Source organism: Chiloscyllium punctatum, chromosome 44 (assembly GCF_047496795.1).
Source record: "Chiloscyllium punctatum isolate Juve2018m chromosome 44, sChiPun1.3, whole genome shotgun sequence".
In the NCBI taxonomy this organism is placed as follows: Eukaryota; Metazoa; Chordata; class Chondrichthyes; order Orectolobiformes; family Hemiscylliidae; genus Chiloscyllium; species Chiloscyllium punctatum.
The window spans coordinates 41628197-41654235 of record NC_092782.1 but is presented as its reverse complement, the minus strand read 5'-3'; the positions used below and the strand labels follow the sequence as shown (position 1 = coordinate 41654235).

General features: G+C 45.3%; 1 protein-coding gene across 1 annotated transcript; it reads right to left on the bottom strand.

Annotated features, from left to right (window-relative positions):
• On the bottom strand, positions 1–26039 carry drd4-rs (dopamine receptor D4 related sequence). Its single transcript, XM_072562081.1, has 5 exons — positions 25990–26039; positions 12553–12836; positions 10396–10508; positions 3933–4525; positions 1–418 (listed from the first exon to the last, which is right to left on the bottom strand). Exons 2-5 carry the CDS (start codon positions 12787–12789, stop codon positions 216–218), a joined length of 1146 nt encoding a protein of 381 aa, XP_072418182.1. The 5' UTR covers positions 12790–12836; positions 25990–26039; the 3' UTR covers positions 1–215.

The following is a 26039-nucleotide window of genomic DNA, read 5'->3' as shown; positions in this document are numbered from 1 at the left end:
TCTGACACGTTCCTGAACTCCTCGCTTCCTGAAGCAGTTCCTTCTCCTGTCACGTGCTCCACTTTAGACAGCTGATTCACTGGAGGATTGTTAAAAAGTCCATTTGAAAGCTTTCGGACAAGACAGGACCGTGCTATCAGACCTCCAGATCTTCAAAAGCTGCTTTTCCCAGATTGTTCTAAACGCAAACACAGCGAGGATTGAGAAGGCTGTGCTCATGTTTGACAGTGTAGTAACTTCTGAAAGACGTTTCGGAACTCAGTATTGAAGATGGTGTAAATAATGGGATTGACTGCACTGTTTACGTATCCCAACCATGTGACCACACTGATCAACATGGAGCCAATGGAACAGGCTTCACACAAAACCTTCAGAACATGAACCACAAAGAACGGAGTCCAACAAGCAAGGAACACTCCTGAGGGGGAAAGAATACAACACTTAATGCAGGTCTATTCATATCCCAGTCCCAAAAGGGGGAGGCTCAGAGTTTGTCACCTGCAAGCACATTGCTCTGCCCATCACACTGTGACCCCCCCCCATACCATAACCCCATTGCACTACGACGCCATCACTCTGTAACCCTTTCGCACCGTGATATCATAGCATTGTGACCCCCATCGCACTGTGACCCTCATCGCACTGTGATGTCATAGCATTGTGACCCCATTACACTGTGACCACATTGCACTGTGACCCTATTACACTGAGATCCCCATTGCACTGTGACCCCTACTACACTACAAGCCCAATATGTTGTGACCCATCGCACTATGACCCCATCACATTGTGACCCCTATTACATTGTGACCCTATTACACTGTGACCCCATCGCACTTCATCCCCATTGCATTCTGACCCCATCTCACGGTGACCTTATTACACTGTGACCACTATTACACTATGATCCCAATCGCTCTGTAAGCCCTGTAGGGTAAGGTGCATTAGTCAGGGGTAAATATAGGGTAGGGGAATGGGTTTGGGTGGGTTACTCTTCTGAGGGTCAGTGTGGACTTGTTGGGCTGAAGGGCCTGTTTCCATACTGTAGGGAATCTAATCTTGTTACACTTGTGATCCCATCGCACTCTCTCCCCCATCGCAGTGTGACCCTATTACATTGAGACCCTTATTAGGCTGTGACCCTATTACACTGTGAACCCCATTACACTGTGACCCCTATTACACTGTGATCCCTATTACACTGTGACCCATCACACTGTGAACCTATCACACTGTGACCCCATCACACTGTGACCCCTATTACATTGTAACCCTATTACACTGTGACACCATCATACTGTGACCCCATCACACTGTGACCCCTATTACATTGTAACCCTATTACACTGTGACCCCATCACACTGTGACCCCTATTACATTGTAACCCTATTACACTGTGACACCATCACACTGTGACCACATCGCCCTGTGACTCTATTACGCAGTGACCCTATTACACTGTGACCCATCACCATGTAACCCCATTACACTGTGAACCCTATTACACTGTGACCCATCATGTGATCTCATCACTCTGTGACCCCATCACACTGTGACCGCATCATCTTGTGACCCTCTGACACTGTGAACCCTATCACACTATGACCCATCACCATGTGACCCTATTATATTGTGAGCTGAAATGTGTTGCTGGAAAAGCGCAGCAGGTCAGGCAGCATCCAAGGAGCAGGAGAATCGACGTTTCGGGCATAAGCCCTTGTTCAGCCCTTCCTATTATATTGTGACCCTATTACACTGTGACCCCATCGCACTTCGACCCCATTGCACACTCTCCCCCATCGCAGTGACCCTATTCCACTGTGGCCCATCACCATATGACCAGATTACACTGTGACCCTGATACCATGACCCATCACCATATGACCCCGTTACACTGTGACCCATCATCATATGACCCCATTACACTGTGACCCTATTACACTGTGACCCTATTACACTGTGACCTTATTACACTGTGACGCATCACACTGTGACCCTATTACACTGTGACGCATCACACTGTGACCCTATTACACTGTGATCCCATTACACTGTGACCCCATTAGACTGTGACGCATCACACTGTGACCCATCATCATGTGACCCAATTACACTGTGACCCTATTATACTGTGACTCATCACCATGTGACCCCATTACACTGTGAACCCTGTTACTCAGTGAACCCTATTACACTGTGATCCTGATTACACTGTGACCTCTATTACTCTGTGGTCCCAACGCACTGTGACCCCTATTACACTGTGACCCATCACACTGTAACCCCATCACCGCTTGACCCCTATTATACTGTGGCCCCATCACAGTGTGACCCCTATTAAACTCTGACCCATTGCACCGTGACCCCATTGCACTCTGATCCCCATTACACTGTGACCCCATCAGAGCATTCTCCATTCTTACTCCTTCACTTTCCTTTCTACCCACTCTATTTCACTTCACTCCAATCTCTGTTAATTGTTCTCCCAAATACTCCCTTTCACATTCTCAACACCCACTCACCCACCTTCTCTCCTTCTTCTCCACCCATTCAGTCTCTGTGCTCCTTCACTCTCCCCTATCTCCCTCACATTCCCATTCACCCTACACTCCTCACCTCCTCAATCTCCACACCCCCTCATTTTCCCATCGCCACACCCTCCCCAACTCCTCAATCTCCCCATTTACATCATCTCCCACTCTCTTCACTCCCCATCACACTCAGTCTCCCAACCCCCTCACTTTGCCCACACATACTCTATCCCTTCACTCTCCCTACAGCCCCACCCTCCCTATTCTCCCCGACCCCTCACTCTCCCCATCCTCTCACTCTCCCCGACCCCTCACTCTCCCCATCCTCTCACTCTCCCCGACCCCTCACTCTCCCCATCCTCTCACTCTCCCCGACCCCTCACTCTCCCCATCCTCTCACTCTCCCCGACCCCTCACTCTCCCCATCCTCTCACTCTCCCGACCCCTCACTCTCCCCATCCTCTCACTCTCCCTGACCCCTCACTCTCCCCATCCTCTCACTCTCCCCGACCCCTCACTCTCCCCATCCTCTCACTCTCCCCGACCCCTCACTCTCCCCATCCTCTCACTCTCCCCGACCCCTCACTCTCCCCATCCTCTCACTCTCCCCGACCCCTCACTCTCCCCATCCTCTCACTCTCCCGACCCCTCACTCTCCCCATCCTCTCACTCTCCCCGACCCCTCACTCTCCCCATCCTCTCACTCTCCCCGACCCCTCACTCTCCCCATCCTCTCACTCTCCCCGACCCCTCACTCTCCCCATCCTCTCACTCTCCCCGACCCCTCACTCTCCCCATCCTCTCACTCTCCCCGACCCCTCACTCTCCCCATCCTCTCACTCTCCCCGACCCCTCACTCTCCCCATCCTCTCACTCTCCCCGACCCCTCACTCTCCCCATCCTCTCACTCTCCCCGACCCCTCACTCTCCCCATCCTCTCACTCTCCCCGACCCCTCACTCTCCCCATCCTCTCACTCTCCCCGACCCCTCACTCTCCCCATCCTCTCACTCTCCCCGACCCCTCACTCTCCCCATCCTCTCACTCTCCCCGACCCCTCACTCTCCCCATCCTCTCACCCTCCCCGACCCCTCACTCTCCCCATCCTCCCACTCTCCCCCACTCTCCCCCAGCCCCTCACTCTCCCCATCCTCTCACTCTCCCCGACCCCTCACTCTCCCCATCCTCTCACTCTCCCCGACCCCTCACTCTCCCCGACCCCTCACTCTCCCCATCCTCTCACCCTCCCCGACCCCTCACTCTCCCCATCCTCCCACTCTCCCCCAGCCCCTCACTCTGCTCCTTGGTATCCCTGCTGAAACATAAAGACTGACTGTTTGGGTCATGTCTTCCCCTGTGCCCATCACATGTTGCCATATGGCAGACAGGGTAAGTACCTACCTACAACAATCGGGAGGACTCTCATCGCTTTCCTCTCACGGCCACTGACTCTGCGGCTTCTCATGAAGGGCTCTCTCCCCAGGCCGTGCCGCGATAGAGCCCCATTCTCCTTTGGGGTTCCTGCCTTTGTTCCATCAGGTGTCTCCACATCGGAAGTGCTGTCGAGCTGCGTAGTGATCAAGTCACTTTCCGGAATGTTCTTAGCTGCGCTGGGGCTTAGATTTGGCACAATGTATTTCACCACATGTCTCTCGCGCTTGCGGGGTGAGAGGTTGAAGGCGAACGTGCGATCCCGGGACGGGAGTGTGATCCTGCGGCTCTCCCCCCAGCGTTTGAGGCCCCGGAACATTCCATAGTACAGGAGCAACATGATTGGACATGGCACAAAGAAGGAGCAGACCGAGGAGTAAACCACAAATGTGCCGTCTTCTAGTTTACAATCTGTCACGTCCCGGCCAGGAACATTGTTGAGCCCAAAGATAACTGGGGAAGCCACCCCAAGCGACAGGAGCCAGGTGGCCATGATGAGAATGAGCTGGCGCCCACTGAAGTGGTTCCTGTTGTATTTCAGCGGAACGATCACAGCGACGTACCTGCACCAGACACAGAGACATCCGTCAGAGTCGGCCAGAGGAACTGGAGGTCGGTTCAAACTAACCAGCTCCCATCTCACTGCAGCCAATGACCTTTGACCCAAACCCTCAGGAGTGATCTTTTACCCCCTACCCCCACAGAACGTGGCACACAGTTACACACTCAAGTACCAGTCCTGATGTTTGATGAAGCTCCCTCCAACAAGGAAGCTCCCAAGGATTTGTGAGCCATCATTTCAAGGGTTTGGGAATGATCGTCTGTTGTTAATCTGGACACACAAGCCATTCAGCCAGCTCTTTTTGTTTTGGCTGCTTTCTGATATACGTCAGTCAGAAGCTGATAAAATTGATTAGGATAGGATTGTTCCCTGTCTTGGGTATGACTAGATTGATTCTGTGGTGTAACTGAGAGATTACAGTGAGGGTGATCTGTTAGGGTTTAGGATCAATCTACAAGTGGATGTGACAGCTTCTAGGCTGCAATTACTATGTTCAGAAGTTGTCAAACCAGGTCATTAAAGGCTTAGGTCAGAACCAGGGAATACAGCCTTTTGGCAGGTTAAGAGAAGGTAATTCAAGGTTTTGACAATAGAACTAAAAACTTTTGCCATGCATTGTGCACTGAAATGAGAGAAGAACAGTTTTGAAACCAGAATTATTCCGTGGCTTGAAAACCAATTAATTCGAGACTCATTGTGAGCATTGTTTGCACAGCTGTGGGTTGTATCAATGGTTACAAATGAACTGGACCCAAAGAGTTGTGTACTGATGGAACTTTGGCAGCAAATAGCAGATTGGTTTATGGACTAGTGACCCGTGACCAATGACAAAGGTCTTCTGCCTGCCAACAATTATGTGATTGGTTCTCTGGTACCCAAACAACTTGAAGCCATGAACAAGGTAGTGAGAAGCCTTCAGACCATCACCAACCCAGGAAATCTCTCTGTTCTCTGCAGTAAAAGCTACTTTAAGACTAAAGAAATTCAGTTTGTCTGTTGTTCAGCAGATACTGTAAGATATGACTTTAACCAATAATGTTGAGGCCTTTTATCAGTGAAGCAGCTACCATGTGCTTTGTACAAACTAGGGGGAGTCTCAGGTAAAAGACCAAGAAGCAGCATTCTAATCAGCACAAGAGCCATCTCAACTGTTCATCTGAATATTGACCATTGAAATGCTTTCCCACTTTTCCCTCCCTCTAAAATGCGTCTTTTTTCGATGTCAATCTTAGTGAGAGAGAGAGAGTATGTGTGCGTGTGTGAGTGTGTGTGAGTGTATGTGTTTACACGTGTGTGTGCGTGTCCATGTGTGAGTATATAAATGAGTTTTTAAGGAGATTAGAGTTTTAATTAGTTGGGAGTGTTGCTGAACAAAGAGACCTTGGAGTGCAGGTTCATAGCTCCTTGAAAGTTGAGTCGCAGGTAGACAGGATAGTGAAGAAGGCATTTGGTATTCTTTCCTTTATTGGTCAGAGTATGAGTACAGGAGTTGGGAGGTCATGTTGCAGCTGTACAGGACATTGGTTAGGCCACTGTTGGAATATTGCATGCAATTCTGGTCTCCTTCCTATCAGAAAGATGTTGTGAAACTTGAAAGGGATCAGAAAAGATTTACAAGGATGTTGCCAGGGTTGGAGGATCTGAGCTACAGGGAAAGGCTGAACAGGCTGGGGCTGTTTTCCCTGGAGCGTCGGAGGCTGAGGAGTGACCTTATAGAGGTTTACAAAATTATGAGGGGCATGGATAGGATAAATAGACAAAGTCTTTTCCCTGGGGTCGGGGAGTCCAGAGGGCATAGGTTTAGGGTAAGAGGGGAAAGATATAAAAGAGACCTAAGGGACAACTTTTTCACGCAGAGGGTAGTACGTGTGTGGAATGAGCTGCCAGAGGATGTGGTGGAGGCTGGTACAATTGTAACATTTAAGAGGCATTTGGATGGGTATATGAATAGGAAGGGTTTGGAGGAATATGGGCTAGGTGCTGGCAGTCGAGACGAAATTGGGTTGGGATGTCTGTCGGCATGGACGGGTTGGACCGAAGGGTCTGTTCCCATGCTATACATCTGTATGACTCTATGACTCTAATTATTTTGCAACGATCCATAATTGTTTACCTGTAGCTTGAGTCTATTTACCCAGAATAAATGCTAGTTTTTGTTAAGTACAGAAACCTGCTCCTATCTTTCTGTCAAACTGCTCCTTACCAGTGGTTCCCAGCCTTTTCAGTAACATGGTACACTTCAATGAGACAAAACAATTCCATAGCACACCCACTTTTCTCATGTCATCTCAATTTGCCCTTTGGCCATGTGTTTAGAATGTTCACATTTTAGAATCAAAAGACCAATGCCATGCTTTTAATTTGATGATTAATTTTCATGAATTGTAGTTTTGTTTGGTCATAATATTGTTTAAGGTGAAATAATGTTTGTTTGACATTGATTTTCATTACCTTTGTACAAAATTTCACAGGAAGTTTGGACAGTCCTCCCAGAATACTGACTGAAAACCACTGCCCAAGAAGACAGGTAAATTGGAGAATGTTGTGTTCTTTTCAAAATCTTTAAACTTTGTGTTGGCCCTTGAAAGAGTGGGATATTGTAACCCCCTTGTTCAAGAAAGGATCAAGACAAAAGATGGAAAATTATAGGCCAATTAGCCTAACCTCGGTTGTTGGTAAAATTCTAGAATCCATCATTAAGGATGAAGTTTCTAAATTCTTAGAAGAGCAGAGTCTGATTAGAACAAGTCAACATGGATTTAGTAAGGGGTGGTCATGCCTGACAAACCTGTTGGAATTCTTTGAAGCGGTGACAAGTAGGTTAGACCAGGGAAACCCAATGGATGCTGTCTATCTAGACTTCCAAAAGGCCTTTGATAAGGTGCCACACGGGAGGCTGCTGAGCAAGGTGAGGGCCCATGGTATTCGAGGTGAGCTACTGGGATGGATTGAGGATTGGCTGTCTAACAGAAGGCAGAGAGTTGGGATAAAAGGTTCTTTTTTGGAATGGCAGCCGGTGACGAGCGGTGTCCCACAGGGTTCAGTGTTGGGGCCACAGCTGTTCGCATTATATATTAATGACCTGGATGAAGGGACTGGGGCATTCTAGCGAAGTTTGCAGATGATACGAAGTTAGGTGGACAGGCAGGTAGTACTGAGGAAGTGGGGAGGCTACAGAAGGATCTAGACAGTTTGGGAGAGTGGTCCAGGAAGTGGCTGATGGAATTCAACATGAACAAATGCGAGGTCTTGCACTTTGGCAAAAAGCATAAAAGCACAGACTACTTTCTAAACGGTGAGAAAATTCGTAAAGCCAAAGTACAAAGGGATCTGGGAGTGCTAGTCAAGGATTCTCTAAAGGTCAACATGCAGGTTGAGTCCGTGATTAAGAAAGCGAATGCAATGTTGTCACTTATCTCAAGAGGGTTGGAATATAAAAGCACCGTTGTGCTACTTGAACTTTATAAAGCTCTGGTTAGGCCCCATTTGGAGTACTGCGTCCAGTTTTGGTCCCCACACCTCAGGAAGGACATACTGGCACTGGAATGTGTCCAGCGGAGATTCACACGGATGATCCCTGGAATGGTAGGTCTAACATATGAGGAACGGCTGAGGATCGTGGGATTGTATTCATTGGAGTTTAGAAGATTAAGGGGAGACTTAATAGAGACGTACAAGATAATACATGGCTTGGAAAGGGTGGACGCTGGGAAATTGTTTCCGTTAGGTGAGGAGACTGGGACCCGTGGACACGGCCTTAGAATTAGAGGGGGTAAATTCAGAACAGAAATGCGGAGACATTTCTTCAGCCAGAGAGTGGTGGGCCTGTGGAATTCATTGCCGCAGAGTGCAGTGGAGGCCGGGACGCTAAATGTCTTCAAGGCAGAGATTGATAGATTCTTGTTGTCTCGAGGAATTAAGGGCTATGGGGAGAATGTGGGTAAGTGGAGTTGAAATGCCCAGCAGCCATGATTGAATGGTGGAGTGGACTCGATGGGCCAAATGGCCTTACTTCCACTCCTATGTCTTATGGTCTTATGGTATAAATTCCAGCAGCATCCCAGTAAGGCCACTGAATAAAGATTTCACTCAGAACCAGGTCACTAGGTTTTAAATAGGACCACATTAACCAAGAGTTAGGAAGTGTTGTCTAGTATCTGCAGTGTAGAAATAGGGCACTTGGTCCAACTGATCAATATCAATGTTTATGACCCATGTGAGTCTTCTCACAATCCTCTTCATCTAATCTCACTGGCATACCTTTCCTTGTGTTTATTTAACTTCCTCTTAAATACATCCATCCTAGTCACCTCAGCCAGTCTCTGAGCTAATGATTTCTATGTTCAAGCCACTGTCTCTGTGAAAAGATATTTCTCTGATATTTTCCCTTGGATTTATGTATGAATATCTTATATTTATGACCCCTGGTCCTAGTCTCACCACAAATGGAAATATCTTCTCTGCGTCTACTCCATGAAATAATGTTATAATCTTAAAGATCACTATTAGATCAATCCTCAGTCTTCTCCTTTCTACAGAAAGTCACCCTAACCTGTTTGAATGTTTTTCAGCCTTTTCTAGTACATCCACATCCTTCTTATATCATGGAGATCAGAAAACAGACTCAGCTGGTTGGTGTCTACTAAGGATTTAGATGAAGAGACCAGGAATAGGATGAGGATACAGAACCTGAATACACAGGAGCAGGACTTGAAGGTTGTGCTATTGGTTTAGTCAAATCTACGTGGTGCTGTCTAGCCAGCTGAGCTAATGCCTAGAGGCAGTACACTGAAAGTTCTAGATTCATAGAAACCCTACAATGTGGAAACAGGCCCTTCGGCCCAACAAGTCCACATCAACCCTCCGAAGAGTAACACCCCCCCCCCGGCCCATTCCCCTACATTTACCCTGGACTAATGCACCTAACCTACACATCCATGATCACGATGGACAATTTAGCACGGCTAATTCATTAAACCTGCACATTTTTGGACTGTGGTAGGAAACCGGAGCACCCGGAGGAAACCCACGCAGACATGGGGAGAATGTGCAAACTCCACACAGTCAGTTGCCCCAAGCTGCTGGGACTGTTATTTCTCACAATTTGCACAAATAATCTGCACAGAGCAATCCGAACGCCAACTTTATACTTTGTGAATGATACCAGTGGTCAGGGAAAGGAATAGCCAGTATGGAGGAGAACTGTATGAAAGTACAGGGAGACGTACATAACTGGCCGTATTGTGTGTAAAAATGGCAAAATGAGTATCAATATGGATAAGTGTGAGGTGGAGTAAGCTAAATGGTCCATTGTGTTCAGGGTTGTGTAAGTTGGGTGCATTAGTCAGGGGAAATGTAGGGTAATAGGATAGGGGAATGGGTCTGAGTGGGTTACTGTTCGGAGGGGGTTCGTGGACATGTTGGGCCGAAGGGCCTGTTTCCACACCGTCCGGATTCTGTGTAAATCAATAGTTTTCTGTTCTGCTTGCCATGCACTCTGTTGGCTCCTCTCTTCATATGTCTGATCGTTGTTATACATTGACTACATAACTCATTGTAAATCTTTTATAAATCCAGACATCAACTCTACCACTCTTATCTACCATTTCTGTTAGAGTCATAGAGATGTACAGCATGGAAACAGACCCTTCAGTCCAACTCATCCATGCCGACCAGATATCCCAACGTAATCTGGTCCCACCTGCCAGCACCCGGCTCATATGTTTTCTTCAAATAATTCAATGAAACCAGTCAAGCATAACTTTTACTTTCGGGTTAGGTTTTGGATGCTGAAGTCTATTTTCAGTTTCTCAATGTGGGACTTACTGAAGACAGCCTACTCAGTGAAGAGATGCGAAGATTCATACAAACCTGTCCACACTGATTGCACAGAGGTTGAAGATGGAAGCTGTGCAAAGCATCACATCCATTGTCATTAATGCATCACACAGGAAGCTGTTCAGAGTCCAAATCCCTCCCTGAAACTGGAAAAAATTAATGAAACAACACAAGTAGCACAAGCACAGTCAGTGGGGCTTCACATCAACACAAGAAGTGACTGAGATAAAAGAACAAGGAATGTCCAAAGCCGAGGCCCAACGAGTTAATCTAGTCAATGGTAGTCAGAAGCGAACATCTCTTATCTTCCTTCGTTCCTAAAATAAGAACAAAAATGAAGTTTCCTCATGGAACCTTCTGGAATGGGATGGTGAATAATGCTATTAAAAATGTGGCGGTTGTTGGACATTAGAAATGTTCCAGGTTGGTGGAATTTGGCAGTTTACACTGCAACTGCATTGGCCAATAGCTTCCCAGGTTCTAGTCCATCTTCCTGTTATCGGAGGTTCCTCAGTGCACCTGCACATGGACAGCCCGTGGGCAATGGTCGGTGTCTGAAGAAAGGACGATTAGCTAGTCAGTGAGGGCAGGAGATCATTGGAAATATTTCTGCATAGAGAAACCTCTCAGGGGTATGGCAGTCAGGGGAGTGGATAAAATGGGAGAAAGTGAGTAGGGAGGAACGAGATATTAGAAATCATGAAGAATCCAGTGCAAGGTAGTTGGGATAGAGGAAAGTGGAGAGAAGGGCTACAGCTGAGGCATCTAATGAGAAGGTGGTTAGCTGGAACTTACTGATGAAACATAAATCTGATTTCTTTGACCAAATGAACTTCTGTTCTGAAACTTATCATTTTTTAATGCATCCGGATAATCAGTTACTTGGTTAGTGTTGGGCAGTCGAAAAGTGTGGCGCTGGAAAAGCACAACAGGGTCAGACAGCATCTGAGGAGCAGGAGATTCAATGTTTCGGGCATAAGCCCTTCATCAGGATTTCCTGCTCCTCGGATGCTGCTTGACCTGCTCTACTTTTCCAGCGCCACATTTTTCGGACTCGGATCTCCAGCATCTGCAGTCCTCCCTTTCCCCTGGTGTTGGGCAGTTTCTGTGGTATACATTGGAACAAAGTAAATATATTTCAGCCATTTCAGTGTCATTACCCGTGAGATTACCTTTGTGAGATAAGGGTATCAGAGCCTGTCGGAGTTAATATTGAGGAGTACCTTAAGCACCACCCTCTATGATATTGTTGTTTAGACTCTGACAAAACAGTTTAGGATCCTGAAGAAGGGAACTGTAACTCCCAGGTCCACCTCATTGTTCCTGTCCAATGTCTATCATTTCAATGTAACCTGTAATTCGTTGCTAACACACTATGAGCTATATCTTGTTAACAAAAAGACTTCTAATTAGAACCGTCAGTAGTTTTCCTCTCCCACACTCAACCAATCAGACTCTGAGGTTTCCTGCGTTTAAAGAGGACAGTGGCCTCATGATGTTGTTCAGATTTGATTTAGGTACAAATCCATCAAACTCATACCCCCCCCCCCCCCCCCCCCCCCATTCATGGCTCTGTACCCCTCCTGATGTTCTTTTTGATATTTATGTGTCTGCAGGATACTTGACATTTTTCTTTTTGCAGTTCCTATTTGCCCTTCTATTCTGTATCTGGCCTGGGCAATTTTGATACGACAATACCGAGGGAACTTCATTCTGTATCCTATCTGTGTTGTACCTGCCCTGGGAGTGTTTGATGAATCAACATTGAGGGCACTTTAATGTAGCCTGCCTACAGTAGAAATGTAATCACAGTCACAGTGAATGTTTGAGAGAACATCCAAAGAACTTACATAGATACATATTTGTCAAAGTTAAACATTTTACGTATTTTAGTCAATTCAGCACAGATTAGCTCTTACTACCTCTGGTAATCATGGCATTTATGTTGCTACTTAAGGGGAAGTAATTACTCTCTCGTTCGTTGGAGATAGGCCAAGAACGTATGTGGCATGAGGTGTAAACAGCCCCCACTATTTCTCCAGTCTGAGTGCAGTCCAGATCTTGGGCCAAGCTGTTTCAGTATCTGAACAGTTACAGTCATGACTAAACACAATACAATCATTGGCAAACATGACCAGCTCTGAGGATCACTTATGGATCATTTCATTGGTGATGGTGCAGACTCCTTACCTCAGTGTACACGAAGAGAGGCAGGACAAGAACAGCAAGAAGTAAATCTGCTACAGCCAGGCTGACAATGAAGTAGTTTGTCGCTGTCTTCAAGGACCTCTCAATCAGCACGCTGAGGCACACCAGCACATTGCCCAGGATGATGGCTACTATTAGTGGCACACCAAACACAAGCGCAAGGTAATTATACTGAGAACTGTCAACTCCATGGGTTCTATTCACTGTGCCATTGGACATGGTCAAGTAACCAAATCCTCACTGTTCATGCCACACTTCAGGACCATCTGAAAAGAAACAAAGCATTCAGTTCATGCTAGGCCAATGCAATATCTCTTTTGGTAGAAGTGACCTGTGTAAGAAGGATGGATTGCACCTAAATTGGAAGGGGACTAATATACTGGCAGGGAGAGTTACTGGAGCTGCTCAGGAGGATTTAAACGAGTAAGGTGAGAGGTTGGGACCCAGGGAGATAGTGAGGAAAGAGATCAATCTGAGACTGGTACAGTTGAGAACAGAGTGAGTCAAACAGTCAGGGCAGGCAGGGACAAAGCAGAGAACAAAGTAGGACTGATAAATTAAACGGCATTTATTTCAATGCAAGAGGTCTAACAGGGAAGGCAGATGAACTCAGGGCATGGTTAGGAACATGGAACTGGGATATCATAGCAATTACAGAAACATGCTCAGGGATTTCCAGGATACAATGGGTGGCACGGTGGCACAGTGATTAGCACTGCTGCCTCACAGCGCCAGAGACCCAGGTTCAATTCCCACTTCAGGCAACTGTCTGTGTGGATTGCATATTCTCCCCATGTCTGTGTGGGTTTCCTCCGGGTGCTCCAGTTTCCTCCCACAGTCTAAAGATGTGCAGGTTAGGTGAATTGGCCATGCTAAATTGCCCGTAGTGTTAGGTGAAGGGGTAAATGTAGGGGAATCGGTCTGGGTGGGTTGCTCTTCAGAGGTGTGGACTTGTTCGGCCGAAGGGCCTGTTTCCACACTAAGTAATCTAAAATGTGACAGAAAGAGAGCAAAGGGAGTGATGTTTTTGATAAGGGATAGCATTTACAGCTGTGCTGAGGGAGGATATTCCCGGAAATACATCCAGGGAAGTTATTTGGGTGTAACTGAGAAATAAGAAAGGGATGATCCCCTTATTGGGATTGTATTATATACCCCCTGATAGTCAGAGGGAAATTGAGAAACAAATTTGTAAGGAGATCTCAGCTATCTGTAAGAATAATAGGGTAGTTATGTTAGGGGATTTTAACTTGCCAAACATAGACTGGGACTGCCATAGTGTTAAAGGTTTAGATGGAGAGGAATTTGTTAAGTGTGTACAAGACAATTTTCGAATTCAATGTGTGGATGTACCACGAGAGAAGGTGCAAAACTTAACCTACTTTTGGGAAATAAGGCAGGGCAGGTGACTGAGGTGTCAGTGGAGAAGCACTTTGGGGCCAGCGACCATAACTCTATTAGTTTTAAAACACTGATGGAAAAAAATAGACCAGATCCAAAAGTTGAAGTTCTAAATTGGAGAAAGGCCAATTTTGATGACATTAGGCAAGAACTTTCGAAAGCTGATTGGGGGCAGATGTTCACAGGTAAAAGGACAGCTGGTAAATGGGAAGCCTTCAGAAATGAGATAATGAGAATCCAGAGAAAGTATATTCCTGTTAGGGTGAAAGGGAAGGCTGGTAGGTATAGGGAATGCTGGGTGACTAAAGAAATTTCGGGTTTGGTTGAGAAAAAGAAGGAAGCATATGTAAGGTATAGACAGGATAGAGCGAGTGAATCCTTAGAAGAGTATAAAGGCAGTAGGAGTATACTTAAGAGAGAAATCAGGAGGGCAAAACAGGAACATGAGATAGCTTTGGCAAATAGAGTTAAGGAGAATCCAAAGGGTTTTTACAAATACATTAAGGACAAGAGTGTAACTCGGGAGAGAATAGACCCCCTCAAAGATCAGCAAGGTGGCTTTTGTGTGGAGCCACAGGAGATAGGGGAGATACTAAACAAGTATTTTGCATCAGTATTTACTGTAGAAAAGGACATGGGAGATATAGAATGTAGGGAAATAGATGGTGACATCTTGAAAAATGTCCATTTCACAGAGGAGAAGTGCTGGTTATCTTGAAATGCATAAAAGTGGATAAATTCCCAGGACGAGAACTCTGTGGAAGCTAGGGAAGGGATTGCTGGGCCTCTTCCTGAGATACTTGTATCATCGATAGTCACAGGTGAGGTGCCGGAAGACTGGAGGATGGCTAATGTGGTGCCACTGTTTAAGAAGGGTGGTAAGGACAAGCCAGGGAACTATAGACCGGTGAGCCTGACATCAGTGGTGGGCAAGTTGTTGGAGGGAATCCTGAGGGACAGGATGTACATGTATTTGGAAAGGCAAGGACTGATTCAGGATAGTCAACATGGCTTTGTGTGTGGGAAATCATGTCTCACAAACTTGATTCAGGTTTTTTGAAGAAGTAACAAAGAAGATTGATGAAGGCAGAGCGGTAGATGTGATCTATATGGACTTCAGTAAGGTGTTCGACAAGGTTTCCCATGGGAGACTGATTAGCAAGGTTAGATCTCATGGAATACAGGGAGAACTAGCCATTTGGATACAGAACTGGCTCAAAGGTAGAAGAGAAGGTGGTGGTGGAGGGTTGTTTTTCAGACTGGAGGCCTGTGACCAGTGGAGTGCCAAAGGATCAGTGCTGGGTTCACTACTTTTCATCATTTACATAAATGATTTGGACGTGAGCATAAGAGGTATAGTTAGTAAGTTTGCGGATGACACCAAAATTGGAGATGTAGTGGACAGCAAAGAAGGTTATCTCAGGTTACAATGGGATCTTGATCAGATGGGCCAATGGGCTGAGGAGTGGCAGATGGAGTTTAATTCAGATAAATGCGAGCTGCTGCATTTTGGGAAAGCAAATCTTAGTGGGACTTATACACTTAATGGTAAGGTCCTAGGGAGTGTTGCTGAACAAAGAGACCTTGGAGTGCAGGTTCATAGCTCCTTGAAAGTGGAGTCACAGGTAGATAGGATAGTGAAGAAGGCGTTTGGTCTGCTTTCCTTTATTGGTCAGAGTATTGAGTACAGGAGTTGGGAGGTCATGTTGCGGCTGTACAGGACATTGGTTAGGCCACTTTTGGAATGTTGCATGCAATTCTGTTCTTCCTATCAGAAGGATGTTATGAAACTTGAAAGGGTTCAGAAAAGATTTACAAGGATGTTGCCAGGGTTGGAGGATTTGAACTATAAGAAGAGGTTGAAAAGACTGGGGCTGTTTTCCCTGGAATGTCAGAGGCTGAGGGGTGACCTTATAGAGGTTTACAAAATTATGAGGGGCATGGATAGGGTAAATAGACAAAGTCTCTTCCCTGGGGTGGGGGAGTCCAGAACTAGAGGGCATAGGTTTAGTTTGAGAGGGGAAAGATATAAAAGGGACCTAAAGGGCAACTTTGTCACACAGAGGGTGGTGCGTGTATGGAATGGACTGCCAGAGAAAGTGGTGGAGGCTGGTACAATTGCAGCATTTAAGAGACATTTGGATGAGTATATATATAGGAAGGGTTTGGAGGGATATGGGCCGGGTGCTGGCAGGTGGGACTAGATTGGGTTGGGATATCCGGGCTGCATGGACAGGTTGGACCGAAGGGTCTGTTTCCATGCTGTCCATCTCTATGACACTTTGACTCTATGTTAGGTTCAGGAAAATTGGGATATTTCATGTCAGGATACCACACATTGGAATATCGCTGACTGAGGCAAGACATATTGAAGAAATGCAGATCAGAGGTAACAACATTGGGGTAGCCAACATTGGATATCTTGTATTGGGGTAATGGATTGCACACATTGAGATATACATACAGTGGGATATGTACACAGTGGGGATAAACACACAGTGGTGATATACACACAATGTGGATATACACACAATGGGGATATACACAGTGGGATATATACACAGTGGAGATATACACACAATGGGATATACACACAGTGGGGATATACACAGTGGGATATACACACAGTGGGGATATACACACAGTGGGGATATACACAGTGGGATATATACACAGTGGGATATACACACAGTGGGGATATACACACAGTGAGATATACACACAGTGAGATATACACACAGTGGAGATATACACACAATGGGGATATACACACAGTGGGGATATACACACAATGGGGATATACACAGTGGGATATATTCACAGTGGTATATACACACAGTGGGGATATACACACAGTGGGGATATACACACAATGGGGATATACACAGTGGGATATATACACAGTGGTATATACACACAATGGGGATATACATACAGTGGGGATATACACACAATGGGGATATACACAGTGGGATATATACACAGTGGTAGTGGGGATATATACACAGTGGGATATACACACAGTGGGGATATACATACAGTGGGGATATATACACAGTGGGGATATACACACAGTGGGGATATACACACAGTGGGATATACACACAGTGGGGATATACACACAGTGGGGATATATACACAGTGGAGATATACACACAATGGGATATACACACAGTGGGGATATACACACAGTGGGGATATACACACAGTGGGGATATACACAGTGGGATATACACACAGTGGGGATATACACACAGTGGGGATATACACAGTGGGATATATACACAGTGGGATATACACACAGTGGGGATATACACACAGTGAGATATACACACAGTGGGGATATATACACAGTGGAGATATACACAGTGGGATATATACATAGTGGGATATACACACAGTGGGGATATACACACAGTGAGATATACACACAGTGAGATATACACAGTGAGATATACACACAGTGGGGATATACACACAGTGGGGATATACACACAATGGGGATATACATACAGTGGGGATATACACACAATGTTGATATACACAGTGGGATATATTCACAGTGGTATATACACACAGTGGGGATATACACACAGTGGGGATATACATACAGTGGGGATAAATACACAGTGGGATATACACACAGTGGGGATATACATACAGTGGGGATATATACACAGTGGGGATATACACACAGTGGGGATATACACACAGTGGGAATATACACACAGTGAGATATACACACAGTGGGATATACACACAGTGGGATATACACACAGTGGGGATATACACACAGTGGGGATATACACACAGTGAGATATACACACAATGGGGATATACACACAGTGGGGATATACACACAGTGAGATATACACACAATGGGGATATACACACAGTGGGGATATACACACAGTGAGATATACACACAATGGGGATATACACACAGTGGGGATATACACACAGTGAGATATACACACAGTGGGATATACACACAGTGGGGATATACGCACAGTGAGATATACACACAATGAGATATACACACAGTGAGATATCCACACAGTGGGGATATACACAGTGGGGATATACACAGTGGGGATATACACACAGTGAGATATACACACAGTGAGATATACACACAGTGAGATATCGCTGAGCAACCAGCGATTTGAAGCCAACAGCTTATCAAAGTCCCAAGGGGTGCAGTCAGAAAGAAGGCATTCAGTTCACTGCATGCTGTTTGTGAAAAACAGCCCAACCAGAGGGAACAGAGATTGAGCCCATCTGTTATGAAAATCATCCAGAGAAAATGAAGGACCAGAGAATATGTGTTGGAGGACCAGCTCTCTCCCATTCAACACACACTCACCTATCAACTCAGCAATCAGTTCTCCCCCTGCCTTGACTGACCAGGTGAAGTCAGGAATGTCCTTCAGGCCCCCTCCCAGGAGGTGGTAAAGGCTGCACTGTTTCAATCACCATTCCTCCCTATTTTACCTGGATCCTGCCCACTGTGACTTGAGAGACTCCATTTCAATGGGGTTCATTGTTGGGTGATCAGGCTTCCCTTTCTCATTAAATGCCCGAGAGTCGCAAATAGTTTAACTGTCCAGGTTTTCATCTTTTCATTTTTTGTCACATATAAACTGATCCTGCTGTGGAAGAAAATCTATGTGACATTTAGTTCCTCAAGTGTAAGCATCCATTATATCACAGGGCATTGAACATAACGGATCTGAAACCTTTATTATTGAATGGAATTGTCACTATCTTGTTGGCCCAGGTGAGTCCATTGCTGATGACACATTTTAAGCAATGTAGACATCGACATCCTGGGGGTTACTATTGACAGAATCTGAACTGGTCTAGCCATACAAAACAGTGGCTACAAGAGCAGTTCAGAGGCTAGAAATACTGCGACAGGTAACTCACCTCCTGACCCCCCCCCCCAAAAGGGTTGTTCAGCATCTACAAGGCACAAGTCAGGACTGTGACAGAATACTCCCCACTTGCCTGATGGGTACAACTCCAACAATATTCCAGAAGCTTAACACTACCCAGGGCAAAGTAGTCTGTTTGATTAGGATCACATCCACAAGCATTCATTCCCTTGTTGCGAAGTCGTTTAAAATTGTAAAATGGAGGAAAGCATTGTACGGTCCCTTTAAAAGATGAATTTTTGTCAGTACTTAGAATTAAAATGGATGTCTGACCAGCAGCTGAAAGTGCAGAAGTACAGAGTGCCCAAATTGAAACATTTTGTATCAAACAACTGAGCAGCATTTTTACCAAAATAAGTTGTTTTTCAAATTTAGCCAATCTCATAAGCCAAGCACTTAGCTGCCAAGGACCTATTAAATTTAAATCTGATGGTTTTGACAACCTAGAACCAATCCAGTTGTAAGAAATTAATAGGTCATCAAGGTATAAACGATGAGGGCATTTGGAAAATCGCTGAGAGCCAACTGCCATCTGCCAAGAGATAACAGCTTTCAGCTCTCAGAGAAAGCACCATCTCACAAAGAAAGGTACCACGGTACTCTCAGACACTGTGGCATTCCAGACAGCAGGATTCACAGAGAGAGGCATTCCTGATGCAAGAATTCAAAGGAGGATATGTTCCTGAAAGAAGATCGGGGGAGAGGGTGAGGAACATTCCGGAAGACATATCCCAGCTGTGATCTTGAGAGACTAAATTCTGTTGTTTTGTTATATCAGACACATAAGACAAGACAAGTGGGACTTGTTAATTTATTGGAATAGCATACCATTAGAATTTTGTTTTATTCAGGAGTAATTAATAGTTAGAGGTGAATTGTTCGGTTTTTGTGACTTGGTGATTATAGAGTGAGCGAAAAGATTTCATTTCATTTAACCACGCCTTTAAAACAGATTGGGAGGTAAGCGGGAGGTCATACTACTTCTTTTCACAGATTATAAGGCAAGGTGAGCCTCTCTGGGTGCTTTGGTTTTAGTTATCGGGGGGGAAATCAACCTCTGTTTTATAACAACCTCCACCACTGACACTCAATAACAGCAGTGTGTAACTATCCCCAAGGTGCCCTGCAGGAATTCATCACAGTTCCTTAGGCAGCACCTTCCAAACCCACTTCCACCACCATCTAGAAGGACATGGGCAGCGGATACATGGGAACACCACCACTACAAGTTCCCCTCCAAGCTGCTCACCATCCTGACTTGGAAATATATCACTGTTCCTTCAGTGTCACTGGGTCAATGTCCTAGAACTCCCTCTTGTGGGTCGATCAACAACACATGGACTGCAACGGTTCAAGAAGGCAGCTCCCTTCTCAAAGGCAACTAGAGACAGGCAATACATGTTAACCCAGCCAGTGACACGCCCGTCCCACCAGTGAGTAACATAAAAAGGTTGCCAACTCAGTCTGGGCCTCCAACCTTCAAATGGTGTACTCCAGGTTCCGATTACTAATCACCCAACATGGCAGTCATCAGCAACTCTCACCTCCCAAAGGACTTGTTTTGGCATTTGAAAATTTGGTTGCACTATTTAATCTTGAAGGTGTAGTTTAAACATAATTGCCGATTTGGGGCATACGGGAGCAATCCCTCCTATTTGTATAAAACATCAGACTCTACTTCATACTGTACACATTTTCCATGTGGGTTTAATCCAAAGAGACTCAAAAGCTGGGACTGATGGAATTCCGAGATCTTTACCATCAGAAGCAATCGGGAATCAGTGTCTCTACGATTTGAAACAAATGTGCGATCCTGTCAGTCAGCCATTCATGGGTCTAACTGATTGCTGTCCCTGCTGTGCCAAAGATTTAACAACTTCCATTTAAAACAGATGAACATCACATGCTCTTTTCCAAAGTGTTAAAGGCTTTTCTGCTTCCCTATGGAGGAGTGAGAAGAACACAACTAGGGAGAAAAAAACAGTCAATGTTCCTGCTCCTGATCCATGTCCACTGATCACTGGGTTAGACACTCATCAGACAGGGATCCTGCTCCTGATCACTGTCCACTGATCCCTGGGTTAGAGAGACAGGACATCAGACAGGGATCCTGCTCCTGATCCCTGTCACTAATCCCTGGGTTAGAGAGACAGGACATCAGACAGGGATCCTGCTCCTGATCACTGTCCACTGATCCCTGTGTGAGAGAGACAAGTCATCAGACAGGGATCCTATTCATGATTCTGTTATTAAGTGGGAGCACTTTGCGAAGGAAGAACAAAATATTTTTGAAAAGAAAATGAAAAACGTGACAAATAGATTATATCTCAGATCACAGCCAAGCGTCACACCCCCACTGTCACATGTTACTGTCTCATGTTGCTTTCACATGCCCATCTGTCTCCTACCCAACATCATTCCCACTGTTCCTTCCCTTTATCTGTGTACATCACATTTTATATTCAACCACTTCGACACAAAACAATCCTTTTGATCATTTTGGCAGCAGAAATGAGGAGAGGCAATTTAAACTCAGTGACAGAGAATGAAAGGGCTGTAGGAATAGAGAGAGCTGGGGTGGGGGAGGGGTGTTGATGCATGTACACCAATCCTTCAAGGTGCCATGAGACAAGTTGAAAAAACCTTTAACAGAATGTTTTGGGTTCCTCAGCTTTATCAATGGCAGCACAGACTAAAAAAAAATCAATAAAATATGCTAAATCTTAATAAACCACTGAATAAGCCTCAGTTGGATTATTGATTTCAAATCTGTACCCAAAGGATATCAAGGCTTTTGTGTGGTCACTGAGTGGATTTCTAAGGAAGGGATCAGGGTTCAATTCTATGGAAACACCGGGAGAAGTGGTTGGAGAAGATAGAAGCGCTGGCTCACCTTCGAGCCGAAGTGGTTAATGAGTGCTCTGATACAGCCATTCACAATCACGGAACACCTTAACTAAGCCGAAAAGTGGCGTAGAGCTAAAAAAACTAGCAGACGCAGATTCAAGGTAACTGGCAAAAAGGACTAGGGAATACAAGGATTTTTCTTTACACAGTATGTTACTGTGATGTTACATGGATTATCTGAAAGGAAACAGACAGGAACATAAAATCAGGAGTGGGCCATTCATCCCATTGAACCCGCTCTCCCATTCAATGTGAAGTCTAGTTTTGTGAAATCATGATCCTGGCTGCTAACCATTTCAACGTTTTCTGTATCCCATTCCTAAAATCCTGTGCTGCGTTAGTAATCAGAAGTCTATCAATCTCACTTAGCCTTTATTATCCGCAAATACAGAAATATTACATTTGGTCCCCACCTTTGTATCATTGATAAATATTGTAAAAAGCTGGGGCCCATGTCTTGTGGTACCACACTAGCCACACAAGTTGCCAACATGCGAAGAACTCATTCATTCCTACTGTCCCTTCTCTGTCTATCAGCCAGTCACTAACCCAGGCCAGGCAATTACCTCCTATCCCACACGCTTTAATTTCTCTAACCAGCCTCCTGTGGATCTCTTTATCAAATGTCTCCTGAAGATCTGAGAATGAAATGTCCACTGACTTTCTTCATCAATTTTGTTGGCAACATCTTAAAAAAACTCCAAGTTGGTCAAACACGATTTCCTATTTGTAAATCCATGCCAAATATATGTAATCAAATCACTATTTTCCTAGTGTCTATTTGTCACATCTTTATAACAGATTCTAGCATTTTCCATACAGCTGAGGTAAGGCTAACAGATCGGTATTCCCCTGTGTTCACTCTTCATCGCTTCTGAAATAATGGAGTAACATTTGCTTCTCTCCAATCCACAGGAATTATCCCAGAAGCTTTAGAATTTTGGAATAAATCACCAATCCATCTCTATAACCAGCTCTTCAATGCCCTGGAATGTAAAATATCCAGCCCTGGAAATGTATCAACTCTCAGTCCTATTAATTTCTCCAGGATAATCTTCTTGCAATAATATTAATCTCCGTCAGCTCCCCATTCTCCCTAGCCACTTGAATCTCTCGTTCAGGGAAATATCTGTATCTTCCTCAGTGAAAACAAAACAAAGTAATCAATTAGCTTCTCTGCTATTTCTCTCCACCCCATTATAAATTCCTCTGACTCTGCCTGTACTGAACCCACATTTGTTTGAGCCAAAAGTTTCCTTTTTACATGCCTAAAGAAGCTTTTGCCATCCATTTTTATGTTCATTTTTGTGTGTTTATATTTTGTTCTCCCTTTTCTAAACAGTTTCTTTCTCCTCCATTGTTCTCCTGCATTCTGAAAGCCTCCTAATCCTCACATTTACTGGTATTTCTGGCATTGTTTTAGACACTGTCTTTTAACCTTGTATAATCCTGAACTTCCTTTGATAGGTCTTATCGACTGACCTTTTTTTTTGCATTTTTGCACTTTGAAGAAAGAACAACAAAACTGAAAAGAAAATCAAAAGAAACTTGGAAGCGAAAACACTTTCCTGACTTCAGGGAAAGAGTGGACTTAAGGAGGTAGCTCTACCAAGGAACTTATCTCAGGATGATTGGCGTCCAGTGCTGACATACTATAACTCCAAGGGGAATGTGAATTAAAGCCTGTTTTTTGCAAGATTCTGTGGGAGTTAACTCAGCTCCCAGCCTCATTTGGGTTGATAACAAATTACTAACAGCAATAATTGGGAGGATATCAATTGTAACACAAATTATAACAGACCAGAATTAACTATAGGTTAAACTGGGACTTCTAAGGAAGGTTTCTACATACAGTTAGAAGTATGATTTTAAAGCTCCTCAAGCCATAACATGGAATAAGCTACTGCCTGCTAAGGACACAAACGGTGAAGAGTGAGAGGGAAGCAGAAATAAACAAGCATCAAAGTACAGTCTTGTAAACACACTCAGCGCAGCAAAACGAGACCCAACAGAACAATACTAGTGAGCTAGTTAAACTGTTTCACCAGCAGGCATGCCTACCTACTGCAGGAAGAGTCACACTCAGACAGGAGTACTTCAGTTTGGCTGGGGGTCTTTGATGCTGTTTTTAGAGCTACAATCTGGATGGGATCTGAGATATCCAGTCCACTCTGTGTCAGTGGAACCACTGACAGAATCCCAGGTTAGAACAAGTTATGAAAAGATACAGAATCTTTAAGTAAACCTCAACAATTTTAAATTAATGCTTTACATATTCTATCCACAGTAATAATAGTGTCCACACCCCACAAACTCCAGCAGAGAAACCTACTCCCCATGCGCTCCAGCAGAGATACCTACTCCCCACAGACTTCAGCAAAGATACTTACTCCCCATAGACTCCAGCAGAGATACCTATTCCCCACAGACTCCAGCCAAGGTACCTACTCCCCACAGACTCCAGCCAAGGTACCTACTCCCCATACACTCCAGCAGAGATACCTACTCCCCATAGATTCCAGCAGAGATACCTATTCCCCATACACTCCAGCAGAGATACCTACTCCCCACAGACTCCTGCAGAAATACCTCCTCCCCACATACTCCAGCAGAAATACCTACTCCCCATACACTCCAGCAGAGACACCTACACCCCACAGACTCCCACAGAGATACCTACTCCCCATACACTCCAGCAGAGATACCTACTCCCCACACGCTCCAGCAGAGATACCTAGTCCTCATATGCTCCAGCAGAGATACCTACTCCCCATAGACTCCCGCAGAGATACCTACTCCCCACAGACGCCAGCAGAGATACCTACTCCCCACATGCTCCAGCAGAGATATCTAATCCCCACAGACTCCCACAGACATACCTACTCCCCATACACTCCAGCAGAGATACCTACTCCCTGCACGTTCCAGCAGAGATATCCTACTCCCTACAGAATCCAGTGCAGATACCTACTCCCAACATGCTCCAGCAGAGAAAACTACTCCCCACACGCTCCAGCAGATTTACCTACTCCCCGTAGACTCCAGCAGAGATACCTACTCCCCACAGACTCCAGAAAAGATACGTACTCCCCACAGACTCCAGCAGAGATATCTACTCCTGAAAGATTCCATCAGAGGTACCTACTCCCCACTGAGTCCAGCAGAGATACCTACTTCCCACTGAGTCCAGCAAAGATACCTACTCCTGAAAGACTCCAGCAGAGGTACCTACTTCCTACAGACTCCCACAGAGATACCTACTCCCCGCACGCTCCATCAGAGATATCCTACTCCCCACAGAATCCAGTGCAGATACCTACTCCCCACATGCTCCAGCAGAGATATCTACTCCCTACATGCTCCAGCAGAGATGCCTACTCCCCACAGACTCCAGCAGAGATACTTACTCCCCACACAGTCCAGCAGAGATACCTACTCCCCACACACTCCAGCAGAGATACCTACTACCCATAGACTCTGGCAGAGATACATAATCCAAATGGACTCCAGCAGAGATACCTACTCCACACACTCTCCAGCACAGATACTTACTCCCCACACAGCCCAGCAGAGAATACCTACTCCCCACACACTCCAGCAGAGATACCTACTACCCATAGACACTGGCAGAGATACATAATCCAAATGGACTCCAGCAGAGATACCTACTCCCCACACACTCCAGCAAAGATACCTACTTACCATACACTGCAGCAGAGATACCTACTCCCCACAGACCCCAGCAGAGATATCTACCCCCCCCCCTACAGATTCTAGCATAGATACCTACTCCCCACAGACCCCAGCAGAGGTACCTACTCCCCTCACATTCTGGCAGAGGTACTGATTCCTCAAAGACTCCAGCCCAGGAATGTATACCTCACAGACTTCAATAAAGACTCCCTGTCCATACAAACATTAGCCGAGGTAACCTTTTTCCACAGTTTCCCCTTTCCTTACCCTTCTCTTTGCCTCCCCCTTCTTCCCCGTCACTCTGATGTTCACAACCTCCAGCAGTGAGAACCTGATCCCACAGGCTCCACTGGGAATTATTTGACCCCTCAGCAAATGCAATGAAATCGAGGTTATTAGGATCTGGGAGCTGGGTCCAATTGATAGCTGTAATGAAACTTAATGCAGAGCCACAGGTTATTCACAAGACCAGAAATCTCACCAAAGTGTCCTTTGCAGATTAAGTTGTAGGAAACTGATGTTTAATGAAAG